This window comes from Mustela nigripes, chromosome 6 (assembly GCF_022355385.1).
Source record: "Mustela nigripes isolate SB6536 chromosome 6, MUSNIG.SB6536, whole genome shotgun sequence".
Taxonomy (NCBI): domain Eukaryota; kingdom Metazoa; phylum Chordata; class Mammalia; order Carnivora; family Mustelidae; genus Mustela; species Mustela nigripes.
The window spans coordinates 105,275,313-105,291,293 of NC_081562.1; the positions used below are offsets into that span (position 1 = coordinate 105,275,313).

General features: G+C 37.4%; 1 protein-coding gene and 1 non-coding gene across 14 annotated transcripts in view; both read left to right on the forward strand.

Moving 5' to 3' along the window:
* The window catches only part of ERC1 (ELKS/RAB6-interacting/CAST family member 1), a 552,388-nt gene that overhangs the window by 36,444 nt on the left and 499,963 nt on the right, over positions 1-15,981 (forward strand). For 11 of the 13 annotated variants that reach the window (XM_059403881.1, XM_059403878.1, XM_059403884.1 and 8 more), the window contains exon 2: positions 4,487-5,310. The exons of 1 other annotated variant lie outside the window; for it this stretch is intronic. In XM_059403881.1, the coding sequence (XP_059259864.1) occupies positions 4,642-5,310 (669 nt within the window). In that variant the 5' untranslated portion in view covers positions 4,487-4,641. Of the gene's footprint in view, positions 1-4,486; positions 5,311-15,981 lie in introns of those variants that run through there. One more of the 13 variants, XM_059403889.1, reaches the window with a different exon arrangement.
* On the forward strand, positions 5,710-5,815 carry LOC132021005 (U6 spliceosomal RNA). The gene has a single exon (XR_009405192.1). It is a non-coding gene; the product is annotated as a U6 spliceosomal RNA (small nuclear RNA).

The window sequence follows — 15,981 nt, forward strand, 5'->3', positions numbered from 1 at the left end:
CAAAAGCACAGTGGGGAATATTTTTCTTGAATGTGCCGGTTTAGTGTTCGGATGTCACGATTCCGGAGACTCTGAATTATTATTACTACTTATTTTGTTAGTTTTACTTACTTTATTCTTTTGCCCACCATCTTATAAAGAAGACTTTCTCCTTAATAGAAAGATTAGTGTGATTATTTAAGCTTTATACCTGGAACACCTATAATTGCCTTAATTGAGTACTAGATTAGCAGGACACACTGCCTTAAAACTGTGGAAGACTTTAATATCCTGTGAACAGTTGAGATGTTCTCATCAGCAGATGATCCTGGTTAAGCAGAGTAGTTAAGAGCCTCCAGGGCTGTGGAATTAGGCATCCTAATTCAAATCTTGACCCTACTACTTAATGGCTGTGTGACTTTAGATGTCACTTAACACCCATAAGCCTTACCTGCATCATTTCTGAAACGGAGATAATGATAGTACCTATGTTATGGGAGGCTTTTAAATATTAAATTAGATCTTATAAAATTTTTAGCACAATGCCTGACATATGGTAAATATTCAGTGTTAGCTCACTTAAGGTATTCTGGATAATGAATGGCTCTCTTATTTTTAACAGCATTCAGATTATTTTAAAAAAGAAAAAGCTTTGCATCTCTCTTTGATCTTGAAATAAAATTCAAACAGTAATATGTAGGTTATTACTTGTCACCTGCCTCACAGTTCAGATTTATCATGAACCAGTCAGTAGAGCGCGTGACTCTTGATCTTGGGCTTGTGAGTTCAAGCCTCATGTTGGGCGTAGCGCTTACTTTAAAAGTAAAAAAAAAGCATGGAAAGAAACTTTTACTTCTTTTTTTTTTTTTTTTTTTTTTTTTTTTTTTTTAAGATTTTATTTATTTATCAGAGAGAGAGCGGGGGAGAGAGCAAGCACAGGCAGACAGAGTGGCAGGTAGAGGCAGAGGGAGAAGCAGGCTCCCTGCTGAGCAAGGAGCCCGATGTGGGACTCGATCCCAGGTCGCTGGGATCATGACCTGAGCCGAAGGCAGCTGCTTAACCAACTGAGCCACCCAGGCGTCCCAAGAAACTTTTACTTCTTAAGCTAGGTTATTCCTGGAGAGGAATTTCCTAATGTTACGAGTAGAATATTGCAGTTTCCGAACTTGGTGTACTATTGCTGTTTCTGAGATGGAACCTTAAAGTTTCAGGCTCTGTGTATTTTCTTTTCTGCTTGTTGTTACACTGGGGCTGTCTTTAATAATGTTAAGGTGAGACTGTGAACATATTCTGTATTCATATTTCTGAAGAGTAACCTGTTTGAGTGTGACTGAAGTGTGTGGATTTTCTTTACAATCCTATTTTTGACATGTCAGTTATTTGGGTAGTATTTTTAGTGAAGAAGCATTTTTTTTTTTTTAAGATTTTATTTATTTGACAGAGACAATAAGAGAGGGAATACAAGGCAGGGGGAGTGGGAGAGAGAGAAGCAGGCTTTCCGCTGAGCTGGGAACCTGATGCAGGGCTCGACCCCAGAACCCTGGGATCATGACCTGAACTGAAGGCAGATGCTTAACAACTGAGCCACCCAGGTGCCCCAGTGAAGAAACACTTTTAAGAATTCCCCAGTGAAGAAACGCTTTTAAGAATTCTACTTAACGGGCGCCTGGGTGGCTCAGTGGGTTAAGCCGCTGCCTTGGGCTCAGGTCATGATCTCAGGGTCCTGGGATTGAGTCCCATATCGGGCTCTCTGCTAAGCCTGCTTCCTCCTCTCTCTCTCTGCCTGCCTGCCTGCCTCTCTGCCTACTTGTGATCTCTCTCTCTGTCAAATAAATAAATAAAATCTTAAAAAAAAAAAAAAAAAAAAAAGAATTCTACTTAACAGTGGGTTTTTTGAAAGTATTTAATGTGCTGATGCCTGTTACTCGATCTAAGGCAATTCTTTGGTACTATATCAGGAAGGTGAAAAATATATCCATATATGTGTAAAGATCCATTACAACATGTATTAAGAATTCATATAGGGAAATGCCAGCTTTGAAAGAGCAATGATAAGAAGGCTGGGAACCGGGACGCCTGGGTGGCTCAGCTGGTTAAGCGGCTGCCTTCGGCTCAGGTCATGATCCCAGTGTCCTGGGATCGAGTCCCACATCGGGCTCCTTGCTCAGCTGGGAGCCTGCTTCTCCCTCTGCCTCTGTCTACCACTCTGTCTGCTTGTGCTCACTCTGGCTCCTCTCTCTCTCTCTCTGACAAATAAATAAATAAATAAATAAAATCTTAAAAAAAAAAAAAAAAAAAAAGAAGGATGGGAACCTGTATTGTAAGACAGGGTTGGGGCCAAAATGTTTATGGAAGCTTTAGGTTCACTTTATATTCATAATACAGTAAAACTCAAATTTTGGGGGGCACCTGGGTGGCTCATTGGGTTAAACCTCTGCCTTTGATTCAGGTCATGATCTCAGAGCCCTGGAATCAAGCCCCACATCCCCCCCATCGGGCTCTCTGCTCAGCGGGGGCCTGCTTCCCCCTCCCCCTCTGCCTGCTTCTCTACTTGTGATCTTTCCCTCTGTCAAACAAATAAATAAAATCTGTTAAAAAAAAAAAAAGCCCTCAAAATTTTTTGAAGAAAAACTTGTTCATATTCTACAAGAATAATTAAAACCAATTTTAAAAACACATATCACAGCTATCTACTGACCACACTTCTCTCAAAAAGAAACAAACTAGACCTCCATGGCTTCCTGATATAGTTTTTTGTTTCTCTTGTAATTTTGCTTAAGGTATTTTTTGGTGTAATACTTTGCCCTTTCGACATAATTAAATATATTATTATTATTTTTTTAAAATTTTTATTTATTTGACAGAGATCACAAGCAGGCAGAGAGGCAGGCAGAGAGAGAGAGAGAAAGAGGGAGGACAAAGCAGGTTCCCCGCTGAACAGACAGCCGGATGTGGGGCTCCATCCCAGCACCCTGGGATCATGACCTGAGCCGAAGGCAGAGGCTTTAACTAGTGAGCCACCCAGGCGCCCCAATTATTATTTGTTTTTCTTTATGGTTTTTGCTTTTTGTTTCTTACTTAAGAAGCCCTACCTTAACTCAGGTTCACAATGGTGTTCTTCTGAGTTTTCCTCCAGTAATTTTGATAGTTTTAAAATTTATATCTTTGGGGCGTCTGGTGGCTCGGTGAGTTAAGCATCCAGCTCTTGATTTCGACTCAGGTCATGGTCTCAGGGAGATGAGATTGAGTCCTGCTTTGGGCTCCATGCTGGGAATGGAGCCTACTGGGGATTCTCTCTCTCCTCCTTCTGCATTGCCTTCCACTCCTGTTCACGATGCACTTGCACACACACTCTCAAAAAACCCAAAATTTATATCTCTAATGTACATAGAATTTATTTCTGTGTACTGTGTGAAGTGGGGATGTAATTTATTTTTCCAAGAGTACCAGTTGTTCAGACCGCATTTATTGAATAATTTAACTTTTCCTCACTCTTTTGAAAGTCCATATACTAGGATATACTAAACTTATATATACAATTTATGCTGTGTTCTTGAACCTGTGCTATGCAGTTTTAAATACTATAGCTTTAAAAGCCTGTGAGTCCTTATGAGAAATCCTGGCGGTCAGATGTGGTTTGGAGTCCAGATTTTTCCCCCTGATACCCAGTGGACATTATGTAGTATCCTGTAATCATATACATTGTTTTCTCAACAAGGTATGAATAATACCTATAAACAATAAAGTGACCTCATACCATATCAAGTCAGGTTTTGCTGCTAAATGGGTTAAGAAGAAACAAGACTTACTTTTTTTTATGATTTTTGGATTGCAAGTAAAGGATCACGGACCTGTAATTTATCTTGCTATTTAGGGAACATCTTCCTTCTTTGTTCTTCTGTTGCAAATTGTTTAGATTATTCTTAGACCTGTACTCTTTTTTTTAAAATTTTAGAGTCAGCTTGTTGAGTTATTTGGAGAATCCTATAGAGATTTTTATTGGGATATGAAGTATTTCGTACTTGGACCTTTTTATTAGATTTATACCAAAGTGTTTTTATGGTTTTGTTGCCATTGTGGGTGGGATTTTTCTTTTTAAATTGCATTTTCTAATTGTTATTACTAATGTGCAGGGAAAGTACTGATATTTATATGTTGATCTTGTATCTGACCGATTTGTAGATTTCTGTTAACTTAATAGTTTATGATCTTGGCTTTTCATGTTAGAAAATCGTATGATCAAACATTGAGTTTTATCTTTTCGTTGCTAGTATTTATGCCTCTTATTTCTTTTTCTTTCCACTTGCCTGGCATGGTTTTAGTATTCAGTTTTGAGACATACATGCAAAATACTGTTAAAAACAATGTTTATAGTAAAATTCATGCTGTAATGCATGAATTTTGAATGCATGAATAAATAGATGATAGAAAGGGTGGGGTAATGAAAAGTTTCTGAGAGGCAAATGTTTATTATTGGGGGATATAATGTGTGATCTTTTCATTACAGATATGGTGTAAGGTATTTCTTCAAGACGGGACAGCCGAAGACGTGTTACTTCTGATTAGCCTTAAGCAGACTTAGAGCCATCAAAAACCTCACAGAATTTCATATTTTGCTTTCTGCTTTATACCTTTCTTGGCACCGAAGTTCATCTTGCAACCATGTATGGAAGTGCTCGCTCAGTTGGGAAGGTGGAACCGAGCAACCAGAGCCCTGGGCGTTCACCTAGGCTTCCACGTTCCCCTCGCTTGGGTCATCGTCGAACCAATAGTACAGGAGGGAGTTCTGGAAGCAGTGTTGGAGGTGGCAGTGGGAAAACCCTTTCAATGGAGAATATCCAGTCCTTAAATGCTGCCTATGCCACATCTGGCCCTATGTACCTAAGTGACCATGAAAATGTGGGTTCAGAAACACCTAAAAGCACCATGACACTTGGCCGTTCTGGGGGACGTCTGCCGTATGGTGTCAGGATGACTGCTATGGGCAGTAGCCCCAATATAGCTAGCAGTGGGGTTGCTAGTGACACCATAGCGTTTGGAGAGCATCACCTCCCTCCTGTGAGTATGGCATCCACTGTTCCTCATTCTCTTCGTCAGGCAAGAGATAATACAATCATGGATCTGCAGACGCAGCTGAAAGAAGTATTAAGGGAAAATGATCTCTTGCGGAAGGATGTGGAAGTAAAGGAGAGCAAATTAAGTTCTTCAATGAATAGCATCAAGACTTTCTGGAGCCCAGAGCTGAAGAAAGAACGAGCCCTGAGAAAAGATGAAGCTTCCAAAATCACTATTTGGAAGGAACAGTATAGAGTTGTGCAGGAGGAAAACCAGGTTAGTTTTATATGTGTGTTTGTCTTTATTGACTGAATTCATGTAAGTGAAATGAGCTGTTCTCTTTCTTTCTTTGTTAGGTTTTCCTCTTCTTGGTTCATTTATTTTTCCTTTTCCTACTTACCAGAGTATTTTCTATCCGTCATTTCTTAACCTTCTCTGGATTTGATTCTGAAACTATTTTTTTCTGGTTGCCATGTCTGCTTGCTCACTATTGTTGCTTGCTTTTTCCACTTGCATTTTCCTGCTTCTCTTTCTCTTCCTGTCTTTTCTTTAAACCTGTATTACCTTTCTCCGTTCTTTGGAGAGTATAATTTTTTTATCTGCTCTAAGATACATTATCAAAATTATTCAGGCTACGTATCTTAAGTGTGAGGTGTAGAAGTAAGACTTACCATAGTGCTCGCTTCGGCAGCCCATAGACTAATACTGAAATGATACAGAAGATTATCATAGTCCCTGTGCAAGGAATGACACATAGATTCGTGAAGTGTTCCATATTTTTGCTGGTTGAACTTGGCGATCAGGCATCATGCCCCTAGTACAATTTATGGGTCATGTAATTATCTGGCAGACTGGTGTGCTGAGACTCATTTCACCTGACTCGGAATCTATTCCTGGGCACTGCTCCCTGTGTGATGTTAAGTTAGTCATTGCCAGGCCTAGCTCATATTGTATTGGTCCATTTGTTTGTATGTAAAGTATCCAAATCTCCAAGGCCTGCAGAGTTTGGGGGAGGGGGCAGAGAAAAGGGAGGGAAGAGTTATATAAGTGTTAATGGCTGCTGCACACCTGTGACATCTCACTAGTCTGCCAGGAAGACTTAAGAAGGCAAGAGGCTGTCCACAAAGAGAAAAGGAAAAAAGAAAGAAAGAAAAAGATTTACCATAATAGGTGTCAAAAAACCAGTCTTGAAAAAAAACAGAAAAACTACTGTAAGGCAAATCATTACATTGATAGCACAGAATGAAAATTAGTTTTAAGAAGTGAATATTGATATAAATATTAAGTACCAACAATGGGAAGCAGTTTTTTTCTGTTGGCATTCATGAAAGTTTAACTTTAGGATGTTTATGTAGCTTTTTAAAAATAAAAAAAGTTTTTTTTTTCTTTAGTTCTTCAAATATAAGGTGTAAGAAATGCAGCTTGGTATGGTTGGTTGCTTCTAGAAAATAAGTGCGATAGCTAGGCATTTTAATTAGGGCTTTGCAGTTTGAGAGCTAAATGCTATCCTATTAGATATATGAAGCACTTTTTTTCTCTACTCCTCCAGGTTATAGTAGATGTTTTGCCAACACTGTCATGTCACATTGAGTGACATATGACTCCAAGGATGTGAAAAAATTATATTTATGCTTCCATCAATTAAAATCTTAATCATACTTTTTGTTTGAGACTTTTAGAACTTTTCTTTAACTTGTGAGTTTGAATTATTTGCCTTCTTAAAAAATTCTACTACTCTTCAAGGAGAATTTTAAAGCAGCCATCTTATTGTTGATTTTATACTTCATTTTGGGTTAGTTAATAAAAATTATGAAGAAAGTAATCAACTTATTTGGATTTCTTCAGTGTTCTTGAATGATGCTAAGAAAGAAGGAATTAGAAATGACCTGTCTTTGATGAAATAAATCTAAGATTTCTGTTGATGGTTTTACCATTCTATTACTAATACTTAGTTCAGGCATTCATATCTACTGTTTTGGTTATTTGAAGAAGAGTGCTAGTTACATTGTTTTGTATGTTAAAGCCCCAGACTTACCTTTTCAGTAATAAAAATAGCTTGTTCAGTCATAAAAATAATACTGAAAAAGATAGATATGAAATAGAAATTTATCCTAAATCCTCCCATCTCTGGTAACTTTGCTTTTCCACTGTTAACATTTTGTTGTTTCTCTGTAATGTACATCTCTGTACATACACACATAAAATTAAGCCAAATGGAATATTATAGGTGTTACATTATGACCTTTCTTAGCCAACACATCTGCTGTATATTAAAGCCCCATGTGACTGAATCATTATTTTAATGCCTATATACTATTGTGTCTGTGCTAATTAATTTAACATCACAGAGTTAAAAATCTTCAAATTTATTTGATAGTACAGTATGAACTAAAAACTAAACATCGGGGCACCTGGGTGGCTCATCAGTTAAGCATCTGTCTCTTGATTTTGGCTCAGGTTATGATCTAAGAGTTGTGAATTTGAGCCCTGCATTGGCCTCCACACTCGGTGAAGAGTCTGCTTAAGATTCTTTTCCCTCTCCCCCTGCTTCTCCTCTCTTTCTCTCTCAAATAAATAAATCTTAACAAAACAAAAAAGGGGCTCCTGGGTGGCTCGGTCTCGTCAGTTAAGTGGCTGCCTTCGGCTCAGGTTGTGATCCTGGGATCCTGGGATCGAGCCCCGCGTCGGGCTCCCTACTTGGTGGGGAACCTGCTGCTTCTTCTCCCCCTCCCTGCTTGTGTCCCTCTCTCACTGTCTCTCTCTCTGTCAAATAAATAAAATATTAAAAAAAAAAAAAAACCACCAAAAACTAAACCTTTAATTCGTTTAAATCAGAGATTTAAAAAGAATTAGAATTTATAGGGGCGCCTGGGTGGCTCAGTGGGTTAAAGCCTCTGCCTTTGGCTCAGGTCACGATCCCAGGGTCCTGGGATCGAGCCCTGCGTCGGGGGCTCTCTGCTTAGTGGGGAGCCTGCTTCCTCCTTTCTCTCTCTGCCTGCCTCTCAGCCTACTTGTAATCTCTGTCTGTCAAATAAATAAATTAAATCTTAAAAAATTAGAAATTATAATTTTCTCTTTTCCCAGATATAACCTCAAACTACTTTGCATCTAGTTTTTAACTAACGATTAAATGTAATTTGTCATTACACAAAATCTGAATGTTTTATTAGTATGCTTAAATCTTATGTCTCTTAAGTCTCTTATCGACCCAGCCTTTTTTTTTTTTAAGAAAAGAGGAAATAGCCTTTAAAAAGTATTCCTTAGGAAATTTCTTGAGTTTGAATCTTTAAGACTTTAAAAACAAAAATGTGAAAAGAAAGAGAAGAATTAAAATAGACCCCAGTGTTACATCTTAAAAGTAAGGACAAGTTTCCTAAATGTTAGTTCTGATACACTTACTTATTTAAAATACAGATTTCCAGGCCTTTTGCTTCATAAATATCTCTGGAGATGGAGTCCAGGAGCCTGTATGTATGTATGTATGTATGTATGTATTTATTTATTTAAAGATTTTATTTATTTATCAGAGAGAGAGGGGGAGAGAGCGAGCACAGGCAGACAGAATGGCAGGCAGAGGTAGAGGGAGAAGCAGGCTCCCTGCTGAGCAAGGAGCCCGATGTGGGACTCGATCCCAGGACGCTGGAATCATGACCTGAGCCGAAGGCAGCTGCTTAACCAACTGAGCCACCCAGGCGTCCCAGGAGCCTGTATTTAAACAAGCTTCTCTGGTAGTTCCGAGATAAACTAATTTTGGAATCTTTAGAATGTCGTACATCTAATTCTTAAACTAGTTTGTTGCTCATCTGCCATAGGGAATTCATGAATGTTTTCTTGTCACCTTTGAGCTTAATTGTGACAGAAGGGAAAATAAACAAGGGACCATTGGCTAAGTGTTTCTCAACCTTTTTTTCCTGCCTACTGCATTTCAGAGTAGTGACAGACTCCTGTACATAATGATCATTAACTGTGACAGTGACCTTTAGTAGAAGGAGTGTGTGTAGAGAAAAAAGTGTTTAAGATCTTAGATATAGGGTTATTTAAAAAACACTCTGGTGATTTGATGTCTCCTCACCTTGAGAACATTGATGTACAAGATAAGATATTTAGATGACATATGACAGTAGAAAGGGGAAATACGTTGTCTTCAGTTCACATTTATGTTCATGGAAGGTGAAGTACAACACCAAAAGTTTATCATTCCTAAATATGAAATAATAGTTGATACATTCTGAAAGTTTTTACAGTTTGGTGTTGAATTGTAAATATCAAGAGAGAAAAAAGGAGTTTGCTTTGTTTAACCTTTTTTTTTTTAAAGATTTTTTCTTAATTTATTTATCAGAGAGAGAGGGAGAGAGAGCGAGCACAGGCAGACAGAATGGCAGGCAGAGGCAGAGGAAGAAGCAGGCTCCCAGTCCAGCAAGGAGCCCTATGTGGGACTCGATCCCAGGATGCTGGGATCATGACCTGAGCCGAAGGCAGCTGCTTAACCAACTGAGCCACCCAGGCGTCCCTGCTTTGTTTAATCTTATGGTAAGGTACTAGTGTAGCATGGGTCTTAAAAACTATCTGTATTTCAAGAGTAGGTATTAGGTTTTTTAATTTGTAAAAATCAGATTAATAAATTTGGAGTATGTACTGATAGTGTTTCAGTGTTCAAATATGAGGTACTTTGTATGTATTTAGATAGTTAAGCATCATAGTGTATCATACTTGAATATTATTCAATCTCAAATATATATATATATTTTTTAAGATTTTATTTATTTATTTGACAGAGAGAAATCACAAGTAGACGGAGAGGCAGGCAGAGAGAGAGAGAGGGAAGCAGGCTCCCTGCTGAGCAGAGAGCCTGATGCGGGACTCTATCCCAGGACCCTGAGATCATGACCTGAGCCGAAGGCAGCGGCTTAACCCACTGAGCCACCCAGGCGCCCTCAAATATATTGTTAATAAGAATCAGTTTACTTAGGTTTACCTGAAAAGTGGTTGAACTGTAACTTATTATAAATATTGTGTAAAAATTACACATTAATAAACAATTCCCTTTTAAGTTTCTACCTTTCAAGAGTATATTGACAGTATATGTGTATATAAATGTAATGTGTATCAGTATAGGTGTATGTATAATTTAAAGTGGATTTTGGTAGAAGTGGAATTGAGATTACTAGATTTATCCTTGACTTAGCTAGCCTCCAGTATACCTTTCTGATGATGCTGAAAATAGGCCTTTCACCAAGATGGTTTTTATCATCAAGCAACTTGGAAATGCCTATTTTAACAAGGGAAAAAAATTATTGGTATATGTCTTTATTTTCAAATAATCGAGGCTGCTAATTATGTCTATACTTTGAAAGCTGTGTGGATAAAAAGCAATGACAATATTCTTTGTAGTTACTAAACTACATTCAAAAGTAAGGTATTTGAATCTTCTGCAGAGTGTAGGGGGAACTCAGCACTTCAGTCCAGTGGAAGTGAAACAGTCCACAGGACTATGATGCCAAAAAAACCATATGCACTGAAGGAGGGTGAACACAGCCTTATCTAGATTCCACCCCTTGACCTAATTAAGCAGCAGTGCTGGCAGGAATATATTCTTCCTGCACCCACTATAATTACCACACAATACTAAAATTGTATAACTTTAGTCCAAAAAGCAAAGGGTGCAATTTTAAAGTAAAGTGAGACACTGCAATGAGATATAGAGAACTGAGAATGCTAATTAATAGATTATAGTGAGCCAACAGTGGGCCCTAATTAAACTCTGCATTCATTATACCCTCCAGAGCCCTCAGAGGTCAGATATTTTCCACTTTACAAAGAAGATTGGTTTAATAGGATTTACAGTAATTAAACAAATTTCCCCATTCCAATTTGAGACTGGGGATTTAGATGCATTCTAAATGTTTGATCTGATTGGGCCACAGAGGTTTGTTGTAGAATCTATCAAATGTAAAAACACATTTGCTTAGAATTGCCTAATATGTGTGGTTCATTATTACAGAGTTCTTTTAGGAAATTGTTTCTAAAATAAATACCCAGCTGTTTTTATGTCTCATACCCCTTTTGTTGTTTCAAATACTGGTGGTTGAAGAGATGGAACAATACATGTTTTAACAGGAAAGACCTTTTCTTTTTCTTAAGTTGAGAGTGAAGAAGGTTTTTAGTGTGTGTTTGCTGAAAAATAAAAGTCCAGGTATGAGCTTGGTTGAATTGCAAAGCTAAGGCTTTCAATGATTTCTGTTTTATTTTATTCTAACCAAGATTTAACAAGTTATTATCATACTTTTTTTATATTATGCCTTCGTAATATTTTTATATGTTGAACTTAGTTGGAAGCTTAATTTTAAAAATAACTGTTTTAAAGCAATCATTGGGATTTTGTGTGGTCAAAGTACATTCAGTTCAACAGTTCAGTATGGTGAGTGAGTTTAATGTTTTACGTATTTTTTGTTTTTGTTTTTGGAGTCTGATTTTATTTAGGATTTGATTTTTTGGTTTTTATTTTATTTGTTTAAGGATCAAGAGAATTTCCAAGTTCAGAAATACAAAAAGATAAACTTTGTTCTTTGTTCTGTTGGCACACGGGTGGCTGTTAACATTTTTACAGTTTTAGGTCGTACCTTCATTTGTGAAAGCTATTATAAGCTTTTTCATGATGTTGCTAATTGTTTCACTTTCATTTAAGTTGAACTTGAGATCTGGAATCTGTGTCTTGGACTATTTAACTTTTTGATAATTCTTTTTTTAACATAGAGATGAGTTATGAATGATAAAGCACACTATGGTGGATAAGTCGGTGTTCTAATTTATTTTCCAGATAGATGTGATCTTTTTAGGTGTTTCAGAAATGAGATGTGTTAAGGAACTATGCAGAATGAGCCGAGAATATTAAATCAGATGTAAAGTAGATATGTTCCTTTTGGGAAGTTAACAGTCATTTTGAGAAGCAAAATTTGTTCATGTTTGGCTTCTACAAATTTAAGCTACCTCTCCATTGGATCTTGTCACATAGGAAGGTAAAATAGGTAGGTATGAGAAATTGGCTGCTTGCAGAGTTAAGTATGCTTTACCTAGAATATAGTGGAATGCTATGAAAAATGATTCGTTGAATCCAGTAAAAAATTGTACAAATATCTGACAGGCCTTATTTGCGAGGAAATAAGAATTTGCCAGAGTATTGCAGCTTTTCCCCTTCTCTCCCCTTCTTGCATTTCACAGTGCAGTCTATTGTCTGATTTCATCTCAATGACAGAGTAATTTTTAGGGATTTGCTAATTTATAGCAGCTTTATAGATAGTAGCTTAAATATGAGTTGGGAAACCCACTATTTTATTGTGTAAGGGAAGCCAGAAAATGAACTTAGTTTTTAGTTATATTAAGGGGTGACAGAGTTCCATTTTACTTTTTAAAATCATACTGCTTCTAGAACTTGACATCATATTATAGGTGCCCTGTTTGCCCAGGAAGGGGCCTCTTTGAAAGCATGCTTTATAAGAAGTGGTTGCGGGAACTAAAGAAGAGGAGACTTGTGACATTTTAGTTATAATGTGTGTATTTAATGGGCAGCCATATAGAAGAAAGTTTTTTTCTCTTTTCGTGGGGGGCGAGGGAAGGCCAACACTAGAAAAATGAGTGCAGATAATAGGGGTATGGATTTTGGCTCCATGGGGGAATATACTGCCATTTTCTAACAAAGGTATATTTTTCTGACGGAAGAGTCAGTTTTAGAAAATGATGCTTGGCCATCACTAGAATTGGTTACAGGGAGGCCAGAATGCCTCTGACAATGGTGTGGGTGTTCTAATGTCTTTCAGCTTTTCAGAATGTCGGAAGTGGTGGTGAGTAAAGTGGTACTTTGTAGAGAACCATTTGGGGAGTTGTCCTCCCCATCCTTCCACCTCTTTTTCTCCTCCCCGTCCCTTGCTTCCTCCCTCTCTTCCTTCTTGACAGTTTTATTGAGATATAATTCATCCTTTAAAAGTGTGTAATTTTTTCTTTCTTAATCTGGATTTTATTTGAAGAAGAATTTGAAGAAAGTAATAGGAAGTTGCCCTAGGGATTTCTTGAGCAAGGAAATGAATGACATAACATTAAATACTATTTAAGAGCAGCTTTTGTTGCTGTCAGCAGAATGGATTGAAGTACAGAAGGCGGGGAAAAGCAATTGATTTTGTGGCAGAAGGCCTGGATTAATGTGGGTAGTAGGAATGGAGAGGAAGGTACACAATCATGAGATACTTCCAAAGAAATATTTGGATATAGACTGTGATGGCAAAAGAGCAGACTGTGATGAACCATGGTATTGAGATAGGGGAAATGTTTGGCTATTGAGGGAAAGTGGATAGAGATTAGAAAGTGGAACTAGAAAGCATAAGCATTTAGAAATAAGGGACTAATGACTGTGACCTGAGGTACATGTACGTAGACATTATTAAATATGTGCTTGTGAGTGTTGGAAAATTTACTGCCCTGGTTATTTCAGTATCCCAAGCTACAGGTCTCTGCTTATGGGAGTAAGGAGTGGAGAGGCAGAGAGAAACCATTAAATGGTGTATCTTTGATTGGTATTTTTTTTTTTAAAGATTTTATTATTTATTTGACAGAGAGAGATCACAAGTAGGCAGAGAGGCAGGCAGAGAGAGAGAGAGAGAGGAGGAAGCAGGCTCCCTGCTGAGCAGAGAGCCCGATGCGGGACTCAATCTCAGGACCCTGAGATCATGACCTGAGCCGAAGGCAGCGGCTTAACCCACTGAGCCACCCAGGCGCCCTGATTGGTATTTTCTCACCGAGCTATTTATGTGTTTCAGTCTTCTTTGTTGTGCATTTCTTTGAATGCAGACAGCTTGAGAGAATCTCTAATCTCTAAATTAAAAAGGGGTAATAATGGTTTATGTTCCTGTGATAAATGGACTTCTTTGATAATGGATGTCTTTTAGTTAGCAAGTTCACCGAAGATCATGTACCTTTGTGTGATGAATTTGGAGTGAATTTGTCAAAAACAGAAATATTGCAGAAAATGTGCTTTCAGGAGGAAGTGATTAACTTTGTATTGGAAGTGTTCTGTTCTTTCCTTATGGACAAGATTAGAAATGCTTTTTTGAACTGTATTTTTCTTTTTCTGTGCTGCCATATGTATCTCTGAAAATAATTTTCTTCCTGGAATTGGGAAGTTTTTAGCAGAGATCTGTTCCTTTAATTTTTTCATATTATTAGCAATAATGCTTATTGAAACTACCTCCTTTTCTATTTGTTCTGGCAGTCTTTCCTACCTGATAGGCTCATGGTAAGTTCTGTTACGTTTTGACAATTGGTGGAGAATATGGGATTGAAATGATACCTTTCTAGCTTAATTTCATCTGTGGAGACCTTGTGAGCTGAGAACGTGAGAAACAGTTCAACTTTGATGTGCACATTGTACCATCCTTCAACAGCAATTGGTGGCTTATGTACTTTCAGAGTTTGTGATATGCAGAGACCTGTTGCTTTGAAATCACTCTGGGATAACTCTTCCGGGATGTATGAGCCCTCAGGCACCTGTATGATCCCTTTAACAGCAAGTCTCAAATGTTTTGGCCTCAGGAGGTTGTACACTTGTAAAAATTATTGAGCCCCAAGCAGCTTTTGCTTATGTGGACTTCATCAATATTTGCTATATTAGAGACTAAAATAGAAATTTAAAACAGTTTATTAACATTTAAAAATAATAAACACATTAAATGTTAACAAAAATAATATTTTTAATGGAAACTAGTTTTGCAAGTCTCATGTCTGACTTAATAGAAGACAGCTGATTGTCAGAACTGCTGCTTCCAATGATCTATTGCATTTTTAAATTTTGGTTGAAGTATTTGAAGGAAATTAGGCCTCACATAAATATGTGGTTGGAAAAAACAGAAGTGTTTTAAAAGCCTTTTTAGGGGGCACCTGGATGTCTCAGTTGACTGAGCATCTGACTCTTGATTTCAGTTCAGGTCATGATCCCAGGGTTGTGAGGTAGAGCCCTGCTTCAGGCTCCACGCTGAGTGGGGAGTCTGCTTGAGATTCTCTTTCTCCCCCTCTGCCCCTCCCCCTGCTCTCATGTGTTCTCTCTCTCTAAAATAAATTAATAAATAAAATCTTTTTTTAAAGACTTTTTTTAGATAATCATGGATATTTTGAAACGACACAAAAATTTATTTTTTGACACTTTACTGATGTTTTATATGCCCTAAAACTCGTTGATTTTTAGTGTAAATGAAGTTCAGTGACTTAACTTTTGTTTTTGTAGTAAATTTGCTGAGGTGTGCAACCATAACCATAATCGAGTTTTAGAGTATTTTCATCAAGTGGTAGTTGCACTGTGGAATCTGAACTCTTATCAATGAATTTTCCATAATTTGTTATGTTAAAATGAATTTGTCCGTCTTGTACCTTGAGTAGATCTTGTAAAATGTAGAGAATATACAGGAATACATATACTTTCTCCAACATTTGTAACATTGCATTTGGAAGGTATTGGTTCATTTGAGTTATGCAGATTTTCCAAATGTTGCCATATTTCATTAGACAAATAAAAAATTTGCATTCATTAGTATTAATTCCTAACTCATTAGAAAAGTCTTTTTCAGTTTTGGTAGGCTATAATCTCACCAGATGGGAGATACAGGTTTTCCAGAATTCTGATTTTTGCATGAAAATTCAAGTTTTATCACCAGCAAGAAATACTGTCCATTATTGTCTTTGAAGTGACATGTTTGTTTTGTTAATTTTTGAGAAAAATTGTCATATATGAGACAATAATTATAGGTTGTCAGTTCAGTCTTTAAGGTGTTGAGGTAACCATTATATTTCAATATGCAGCAAAAGTGTTTTAAGCCTCTTTGAAGATGTTACTTGAGCAAAGAGAGACCTGAGTGATGTGACTGGGATAAAATATTCCAGGCAGAAGAAACTAACTGTCCAAAGGCC